The 10555-nt window shown below is 39.1% G+C and overlaps 1 protein-coding gene across 12 annotated transcripts in view; it reads left to right on the top strand.

Annotated features, from left to right (window-relative positions):
* FABP6 (fatty acid binding protein 6) overlaps positions 1-10319 on the top strand; it is a 45718-nt gene extending 35399 nt beyond the window's left edge. For 8 of the 12 annotated variants that reach the window (XM_075102090.1, XM_075102093.1, XM_075102089.1 and 5 more), the window contains 4 exons: positions 5982-6086; positions 6892-7067; positions 9012-9101; positions 10199-10319. In XM_075102090.1, the coding sequence (XP_074958191.1) occupies positions 6020-6086; positions 6892-7067; positions 9012-9101; positions 10199-10252 (387 nt within the window). In that variant the 5' untranslated portion in view covers positions 5982-6019 and the 3' untranslated portion in view covers positions 10253-10319. Of the gene's footprint in view, positions 1-3664; positions 3880-5981; positions 6087-6891; positions 7068-9011; positions 9102-10198 lie in introns of all 12 variants that reach the window. The other 4 variants (XM_075102094.1, XM_075102084.1, XM_075102085.1 and 1 more) reach the window with 1 other exon arrangement.
* Positions 10320-10555: the final 236 nt, after the last annotated feature.

The following is a 10555-nucleotide window of genomic DNA, read 5'->3' on the forward strand; positions in this document are numbered from 1 at the left end:
CAGCGTTGAGCTTTTCTGCTTAACTCCTCATTGTAACTAGCAGTTTGATTCCTGCCCATGGTCCTGACATTATACATTCAAATATGATATTTACTATGTGTTGATGTTAGAGCAGTGACTCAGGTTTCAAAGTTAGATAAGCACAACTGTGAATGCATGGGTTTGGGTCGTGTGGGGTTTTTTTCCCACTCAGTGAGACAAATTCCATGTAAAACGCCCGCTCACCTTTGACCTCACAGGGTAAGGTTATGCCATTTCCTTGCATTCTGCCTAAAGACAGCGCTGCTCCAGCGAAGCATGCACACCCTCTCTGGTGTTTTGCTGTGGCAGTCGAATCCACTCTGTGGGTTCCACAAATGCCAGTCTGCCACAAATAGCATTTGCACATAAAGTTAGATTCATTAAATTGTGCTGAAGTGTTAGCTCAACTGCAAATGATTCCCACTGAATTCAGGGGCCCAGCATTTGGCCTCTGATCTATAACGTTTAATTAAATCTGTATGGACCAGTCCTGTGTGTTGTTGGTGGCCAAGTTAGCAATGCAAATGTATTTGTGTTTAAGTAAAGGCTAATAGCGTATGAAATTTGAGTGATGTCATAAAGGAATGCTTAGGAAATTCATTATCTTTATTTAGAACTATGCCTCAAAATGAAACATATGAAGGTAGTTGCTTGTATAAGTACTGATATATTTTTATATATTATATAAATATAAATGATACATTTAATATGACTCTTACCGAGCCAATTATAACCAGCTCAGGGAGGAATATTTTTGCAGTTAGAGAATGAGGGGATCCATTTGGAGATTCCGCTGTGTCCCCGGGGCTGGCTGCAGACCCCGGCATGCTCTGGCTGCAGTCAGGGGCTGCGGGGTGAGGTCGGGGCTCAGGGCAGGACCCGCCGCCTGGCACCCGGGCCCTGGCAGCTGGCCACCAGGTGGCAGACACGGTCGCCTATAGAATCATGATGTTTTCTTGGACCTACGAAAAAACAGCTGCATCTTTCTCCACTGAAAATGATAGTCGGTGCCAAGTACACTGAAGATAATAGCCACTTTCTGAAAGCTGTTTTCAGCTTTTACACCTGAAGCTTTTTTTTGCCTTTCTCTGTTATGATTCTCACCTTGTGCCAGGGAAATATCTTTTATTGTTCCACTGGTCTCAGTTATAGCTGTTAATTCAGTTGGATTTGAACTGAGTTCTGTTAAGCAGTATACCATAACCAAGGTTGTTTGCAGCAGTGTGCAGGCTCTACATTGTAGTAGCTGGAACAAAATAAGTGCACGTAACACATTTAAAATGCATGTATAGATAGACATAGATGATTTTGGTTTAATTGAGTCTCTGGTTTTTTTCTGGATAATTCTGGAGTTCTTTGCACCGTTTATGTCAGTGCCCAGCCCACTAAGGATGAAGCACTGCTGTAAAGGTATGCAAAAGCAACATCACACACTCACAGCTCAGAAGCGGCAGGAAAATCATGGATATGGTGAATGCAAAGTGTAAGGTCATTAAATGGATACTGGTTTTAGCTGAACCTGAGGAGATAGGGACTTGGATGACTAACCTTAGCAATTGTGCAAGTGACTGTAATGTCAGTAAAGTCAGAGGCCCTCCATGCCTTTATTCTTGGAATAAATGTTGTCATGACTTAGTATTTGGAAGACTGCTTAACGGAAGTTGTCATTCTCCAATACGCTATTGAATTTCATTATATTTTATAGCAAAACAAGAATGAAAATAAGGATTTATTTCAGAATAAGTGAGCAGAAACATGGGTGCAAAGTCACAAGGCACATGAAGAACTCCTCTGCACAGACAGGTGCAGATGATGGCGTGCTTGTTGAAGACTTGTTCTAAGCTGATTCTGATCCTGAGTGACCAGGCAGAGCAAGCACGTTTATTAATACTGACTTTGTGTGTAACCTGTCCTGGAGCTCTCCAGTACAGCATAGCGTACAACTCCTTGGAGGTGAATAAACTCATACTTAGTGTGTAGCAAGAGTGACCCACCCAGTCACATAGTTATTCATTGGTAATTTACTGTCCTACACACTGGCTCTATGCCCACCACATTCCTGCTGCAGGCAAGCTCCAAGTATTGTACAGTTGTGTAGATGTAAGCATTTTTATATCACATCACAAGAAAGCTATCAATATAATCTGATCTTCAGAGAGAGAGAGAGAACATAAAAGCTCAAGTACTGTTCATACAATCTGATTAGCTTTTTCCTGTTTCACAGAACTGTGGCATTTTTCTTATCCAGTTTGATCTATCTTCCAAGGTCCATGTGGTGTTACTGTGCTGGTGGTATTGTCCCTCAATAAGTTTTATGTTAACAGAAGAGTTTATGGCTTGAGTTCATTTACCTTCTTCACAGGGTTGTGCATGTCTCTCTGGAACAGAGAGCCTAGAGCAAGACTGAGGCCTTCAGTGCTCATCTGGCCTGAGGACAGTCACCCACTCCCCAAAAGCGCAGCTGGGGCTGGGCACTGGTTATCTCTCGGTATACACAGAGCCACATGGAGACGGCAAGAATCTTAGCTAGGGACTTGCTCAGCCAGTTGTGCTAGCCAGGCAGCTGTGAAGAGTCTCACAGCCCATCAGTGGAGCAAGGGTAAAACTCCCGGGATGACTGTTGGAAGTAATTGGTTGCTCACAGCTCTCGTTATTTGCTTCTAAGGGCTTGTTTATTATAAGAATGTTTAAATTAATGTGCCGTCCTCTGGACACTGGGTTAATGCCTGGACTTCAGATTTCTTACTGGCTGCATCATTATTCACTATATCATAAGCCCTGATAGGTCACTTTTTCTCTGTGTTTCAGCCTTCTCATGTATGAAATATGCTTGATGATACTTCCCTCTAAATGGTATTCTTTTCTAACCTGTATATGGCTGAAATTACTAGGGGTTTTGCTTCTGTTAATGGCATAGTATTTACACTGTTGTAGCTAAGCTGGTATCTACTTAGCTTTACCATAGGAAAAAGAACTGAGGCTGCTATGTATGTGTAACCACTTCATTGATTTCCGTGCTAATGCTGTGTTTTTCTTTATATAGATAGGGCCTAAGCATCTGGGTCCAACTGATAAAGTTTCCTTTTCAATTGTCTGCTCCTGCATAATTGGTCACTGAGTTCAGCAGTCTTGGGATTAAGCTGAAGGAATTTTAATTTAAAAAAATTTAATTGTGGGACAGTCAGAATAATTTTACAGACACTTTTAAATAGAAAGTGCAGAGGAAACACTGTCAGTGAAACAAGTTTCTCCTCCTTCTCTGAATCTTATGTATTTGTAATTGATACTGAACGCCCCAGTTTCATACTTTTCTCCCCCACCCCTGTGTTTTGAATGCTAATCATGGGACATGGAGAATGTTCACAGAGGGAAGGTATACGGCTCTCTTCTATTTCAAGTGTGGAAACATCCTTTTAATTGCATGCAGACAGCAGATGGTATAGCTTTTGTGGCGTCATGAACTCCAGCACAATATAGTCATCTACTGCACAGCATGGTACAATTTAAGCTGAGTAAATATGGGGAGAGTAGAGTTAGGGGTGGGAAGGCAGTAATTCCTAGGACATTTGTTCCATTTTTATTTTACAAATTGACCGTGTTTTTGTTATGCTTCACTCTTGTTCACTTTCTGCATCTGTTCTAGAAAACTGCTTTCCTGCCAAGAACATACAGCCAAAAAAACCAAGAGTTTTAAAAGGATTGTTGTCAACTTCAAAAACTACATCTCCGCTTGAAAGTTTTATGTTTTCTTGTACAAGAAGATGTAAGATTTTAAAGTTAGTTTCTCGCAGACTTCAGAAGAGGAAGTAGCTAAAGAAAACCCAAACATAATATAAATTTCCAACTAATAAACATTAGGTAAGATCTTTTCCAGTCCACAGGTATAATCTCTCACAAAACTGACTTGGAATTTTCTGAAGCTTTTTCCGGTCAGAAAATTATTTTCCATTAGAAATCCCCTTCTCACCTGATTCAGACTTTTCACCCATCAGACAGTGCGTTATTCTGGAATCCCTCTCATTTTTCCCCTGTAAGGAAAAGTGTTGAAAGTGCAAAAATTTTCCTAAGACAGGAAATGTTTTCCTATTCAAACCTTATATACCTGAGGCTGTGTAACTTACAGACAGCAGAGGCTTTGCATAAAAGAAGAAAGCTTAGTGAGTGAAATAAAAAATTAATGCAAATTAGAGAGGATTGTTTTCATTCAGTTGCAACATACCCTGACAAATATTATGCCATTAGACATATATGTGTATATAGCAAATATATTTAAGTTTAATAAAATCTTAACACGCACACACACCCCACCCCCACCCCACAAATTCAAGGAGTTGTTGTGCACACTGGTATGCTGTGACAAAACAGTTGAAAACTGTTGTTTTGTATGTCACAAAACAGGCTGTCTTATTTCTAGCTCTTCTTGAGCTTAGTGCTGGCAAACATAATCTACATCCAATCTTGAATCTGTGAGGCTACATCAAGACACAGCCCATACGTGACCACGCAAGAGAGGACCTGTAGAAGGCACCATTCTTTCTCAAGGCAGTCGAACAGCTTGCAAACTACACTATGCTCTCCAACATGCAGGATTTAGAGCACAGGCTGAGGGAGCGTGTAAGTGAATGCGTGAACTCTGAGACAGTGTTATTGGTAATAAAACTGTTAGATGTAGCAATGCTTCATATTTGTATAGTTTTACAGTAATGTACCATGATTTATGATATTTAACATTTTACTGAAGTTTCATATCATTACTGGTCTCATTCTCTAACAGAGTGGAGTACAGATAAGTCTATTAATTAGAAATACAGAAATGGTTACATAGAACACATTGATTTGAAAGTATACCAAGGGGAGCAGTAGTGAAGTTTAGTGGACCATTGTTTTTCATGTTTTTAATCACCCAGGATATAGTCCTGCTCTTCTGATCAGCTTCTCTAGGCTTTTATAAAAGCAAGCGGAAAGTAGATTTTCAGTTCCTTCCCAAATTTATTACTTTTATGAAATAAAATGACATTCCAATCTATGATACCATTTTCACATAAATCCTAGGAATGTTTTTGTTCAGATTAAAAGTTGTTGGTCTATCATCAGCCAGTGGAGCTATACCAATACATAGCAGCTGGGAATTTCCTACCCTGCTATCTGTGTGTGGCACTGGATTAATTAGGCATATACCTCTCCTGTATACATCCTAAATTACCCAGCAGACTCCCTGGCTTTTAACATGTGGTTATTTTACATATATCAAAGCTCTGCTTTTCCAAAATAAGTCTAATAATTTTTGTACTTTTTGTGCACATTTGCTAAGCAATATGAAACACTATTTGTCTTCTGATATTAGATAAGATGGGGGAACATGGTGCCATGGACTAATCATCCTCATGTACTATATATTCAAGTAGTATAAAATATTTCATAGTTCTTATCTCCACACAGAAAAAAGGTAAGACAGGTGCAATAATTTACCCAGAATCTTGTCATTGCCCATATCCTACCAGAATTACTTAGGAATCCGAGCAGCTTGTTTCTTATTTTCATATTTTAACTAATATAGGGTATGCTTCCAAACAGAGCAAGGCTGTGATCTCAGGACACTGCTTTGAAACCGTTTTTCTCCCTGTTTCATTATAATATATTTTACCAGTATTCCATCCTGACTGCAAAATCAGTGGAATCTTCAAAGTAAAAATATACCACTTCTCTTAAGTATGCACTAAAATCAAAGCCAAACTTTTGTCCTTGATTTCTGCTGATCTCCAGATTATTGTCAAGGATGTATAGTTGAATTATAACCTTGGTTTTTCATACAGGTCAATGGCATCCCTGCTAGTGACTCATACAGATCATAAAAGTATATTTCCAAGGGGTGTGTGTATATAGGTGGGCTGAACAGCTTGAGCTGGTTTATAAAAACAAGGGCCTCAAGCCATCTGCACTTAACCATTCTTTTGTTCCAGCTGCCATTCTGCTCTACTAGCCACATCACCAGGGCAACATGGCATTCACAGGCAAATATGAATTTGAAGGCGATGAGAACTATGAGGAATTTGTGAAGAAGATTGGTAAGTATGTCTTAAAGGTTATAAATTAGTTTTTAAAAAGAAGGTGTTTTTTTTTACTGAAATGTGCTGAGATCAGCAGGGGCTGAGACTGGTAGGATTGCTCTGCACCTCAGCAAGGAGATTCAGTTCTCATTCTTGCAAGAACAACTGTCAGCCCCAGGAAATAGTCCTGGTTTACAGTAGTATTCCTTTTCAGTGGCAGCAGAATGAAGGGCCAAGATGAGCGCAGTATCACGAAGATCACTTTTTCTGTCCTTAGTGTTCATCAATGAGGAATATAAATGCAGCATGAAAATGCTTGTCAAAAATCTTATACAGGAACAGGTTTCTGTGAGTGCTTTCAGAAGACCGTGCAAACCTGTTTCAGATTACCCTGAAAAATCTTTTAGGGACACTATGATCTGTGCGCATAAAGTCAGTGCTTGTGTTCATTTGTTTAAAAAGCAATAGCAAATAGATATGTGCAGCTATATAGCAAAGGCACCTGCATGTGTAGCTTAAGCAGGGGAATATTTATATATACTTTGTATCTGTACATTTATTCTGTGTATAATTTCTCAGGAGAAAGAATGCAAGACTAAAACTTATTATTTTATCAAATGCATTGATTATTCTATATCTTCCTTTATAGCAGCAATTTAAACTCAGAGCTTTGATACTGCTGTAAAAAAAAAAAAAAAAATCCAAAACAAATCAGATACTCAGACACCAGCGTCTGAGACCACGCATACCATTAGCATGCTTCAACTCAAATACAACTGTTAGGCTATTAGATTTGATAAACTGTGTGTTTCTATTGATTAAGGTCTCCCCAGTGACAAGATTGAAAAGGGAAGGGATTGCAAAATAATCACTGAGGTGGTACAGAATGGAAATGACTTTATCTGGACACAGCATTTCCCAGGAGGCCACACCACGACCAACACATTCACAATTGGCAAGGAAGCAGACATGGAGACAATGGGTGGTAAAAAGTTCAAGGTAAATTAATCTAGCTCTTCAGTTCTATGCTGTTGCAGTTTTTAAATTTAGGGTGAAAATCAAGTCTGTATAAGGAATATGTCCTTATGTCCTTGAAAGTGTGGTTTTGGGGTTTTTTCCATCTGTCATAGCTTAGAAACATAATTTTTTCCTTCATTTCTTGATACCTAAACCTGATTTTAAAGAGCTGGAACTTCAGCTGTACATACTAATATGTACACACTAATAAAGAGCAAGGGTAGAGTGTCAAGCACCTACTGGTGTTGCAGCTCAAGCAAACGTAATGCTCATTAAAACCCTGAAGCACTGGCTGGCAGCTGTGTCATTGTCCAGCCCCATACAGCAACTGCAGCGCACTCTGAGGGGAGTGCTATGGTCCCTGGCTCTTCCCATGCCTGTCAGCAGTGCTCACCTTTTGAAGTCACCTGTGCCCGAGTCTTAAGAGACTGTGTGAAATGAAGGGGGGGGGGGGGGGGGGGGGGGGGCGGGGCGGAAATATCTCTGTATCCTCCTTGTTGGAAGTACAGAGCAACTTGCAACTTAAGCAGCCCCTAGCGAGAAGGAAGATTACACAATAATGATCTGCTCCTGTCATGGACAAAATCTTGATACAAAACCTGCTGTAAAACAGTTGTTTCGCTTACCTTAACCCTTTAAATATATGAGAAATGTATAAGACACCTTGGGACAGCTGAACTCTGCATTTGTGAGGTGTCCAGAGCCCTACAATAGATTACTGGATAAATGCTTTGTTTACACTGAAGAGACAGGAAAACCAGCAATTGCATCAGGGAGCTATGACAAACTGAGAAAAGCAATAGCATCACATGATTTCCAGGATGCTTTTTCAGTCATACCTTTCTGCTTATGAGAGGGAAAACACCCATGTGTCTGACTTCGAGAACCCTAACAGAATAAGACACAATTTTACTTGGTCATTTTATTGCAAACTTATTTCTGAAATATTACAAATTTCATTCTCTTCTTTTTGGCCCTGTGCACCTCAGCAGTCCAAAGCCTATTAAGTAGCCAAAGATGGAGGCAGATCAAATGAGTCTCAGCAGAGAAACCACTGCCCTTTAGTATAGTGTCACTAAACAATACATAAACCAGTAAAGTGGTTTCCTTGTATCTGGTAAAAAACATCCACACATCTCTTCATTTTGCAAGTTACATTTTTCTCCTCTAAATATGACGGTCTCATCTGTCTTTTTCACTAAAAGCATAGGCAAGTCCGACTAGTTACACAGACAAGACTGATTTTGTGATGGAACTATGTATCTAGTTTTGGCAGTCAGCTGAGCTGCTGTAGTACTTGTGATCTTCAGAGTACCGTCCCACATACTATTTCCATACAGAAGCAGCTCTCGTAGCAGTTGGCACGTGTTATAGTATAAAGGTGTGACTGCAGGCTGTGCAGCCATGTTCACCTGTACTTAAATGAGTGAGATGAATTCTAGTGTAATCAGAGATGTGAAACTCAGGATCTAGGGTAAAGATTCACATCACTTGTCCACAGTGGCTTTTGTGCTGATTGGGGGCAGATTATTGGGATCTGAGAATGCTACTTCAAAATTAACTCACACTATCGTGCCTTTTACTTCACCGTCAAAACAAGAGAACCACATAAAACATTGAGGACTGAATGAGAAGCATCGTCTGTAGTCAGATCATTTTAGAGCTATGAAGGAATGTAAACTGATTTATTGTGTAGATATGGAACTTGCATGTATCAGTAGATGAACATTTTTCCATTTAAATTGTGAATATTTAAGAACTAAAGCACAAGGATTTTAGTCTTGTTCATGAAGCTGCACATGTAATAGAGAACTTCACTTTTTAAAAAGTAGAAATTTTAAGCATCAGGTGTACAGATGTTTACAGTGTATCTGATAATATAAATGCCAGTAACCCCAGGAGACATTAAACCTTTCTCTATTACAGGCAACGGTTAAAATGGAAGATGGGAAAATAGTAGCTGATTTTCCCAATTATCATCATACTGCAGAGATTTCTGGAGGAAAGCTAGTAGAGGTGAGTTCTTAAATATCCAAATTAGTTTATAAAACAAACAAACCAAACCCAAGCCTCTAGAGCAGCAGGCTTAAAATTTTGCATTTAGAAAAAAATCTTTATCTAAAAGTAAAACAAAACTATTAAATAACTTTCTCCTTCACTCTAGATAATCTTCTGCAATTTTGTGTGGGTTCAATCCAAGAATTCAATGAACAAACTTTTCATCATATATTTTTGAGAGATTTGAAATGTAGATCTTGCATCTTAGGCACAGACATGCAGTTTTATAGCTGTAAAATTGGAATCTTCCCAACTTCCCGTATCTTTGACTGCATTCACTGTGTCTATGCCTCAAAAATAGAAAAATATATTAAAAACTTTTTACCTACTACTAACATGCTTTAGTTATTCACTTTTTCATTCTTAGAAAACTACATAGTTGCAAGTCCTCACAGAATTTCTGCAGAACCCTTTTCCTTAGTCTTAACCAAAGTGGGGGGGGGGGGGGGGACCAAACAAAACCAAAACCCATGAACACACCACAAAACAGAAGAGGTTGGATTTCAAGTAGCACCCCATTTTATCAATAAAATGGCAACATAGTTTTGGAAGATTACTGAAACTACAATACTAGAGTAAAATTGCAAAACAAATAGGATTGTCAAGTATCATTATTTCTAAGTCTCAAAACTTTTCCTGAATTGACTTATGTCTATGCCAGCTACATACACCCAAGTGCATCTTCAGCAGAGACTAACCAGAAGTTACTCTGTGAATCAAGAAAGGTCTCTCACCCTCCCTGAAAGCAGCAGTGTCAATCATTCATTGTTTTTGGAGAAAAATTATCTCACTTGTCTAAAACCCTGGTAACGCCACACCTAACGCAGGATACATTTAAGTTATCCCTAAACCCCTGTTTAGAAGTTGTGCTTGTTTTTGTAAGAGTATTTTTGTGCTGTGTATTTAAGAGTAGACAAGGACATTCAGTTTGTTTTCTAGATATGTCTTCTAACAAAGCGCAGGTTCTGTGAGCCAGTCAGCAGGTCTCTTCATTTGTGACACTGGAGCTCCAATTATACTTCTCAACCAAATTTTTGATTTGTTCTTTATTCCAGATTTCTACTACTTCTGGTGTAGTCTACAAAAGGACCAGCAAAAGGATTGCTTAAGGCAGTAAAGCCAGTCTCTTCCAATGCACTGAAAAACAAACAATACAAATAAAGAGTGCTGATTGTCTTTCTCTCTCTCTTTCTTTGTATTACACACATGAAGAATTGTTTTTCAGGGTAACATTACCCTCAACACTAATGCTTACCCCATTCCTAAAGATCTGACAAATACTCAGAAAATCAGAATACAAAAAACCAGAAGATGCAACAAAGCGCTGACGGATGCTGCTTTAGTCTAAGTATTTCAGGATGTGATACATACTTGGCATATTCAAATGTTGTCTACCACCTACTTAACAGAAG

The sequence above is a fragment of the Phalacrocorax aristotelis genome, chromosome 8 (genome assembly GCF_949628215.1).
Source record: "Phalacrocorax aristotelis chromosome 8, bGulAri2.1, whole genome shotgun sequence".
Lineage (NCBI taxonomy): Eukaryota > Metazoa > Chordata > Aves > Suliformes > Phalacrocoracidae > Phalacrocorax > Phalacrocorax aristotelis.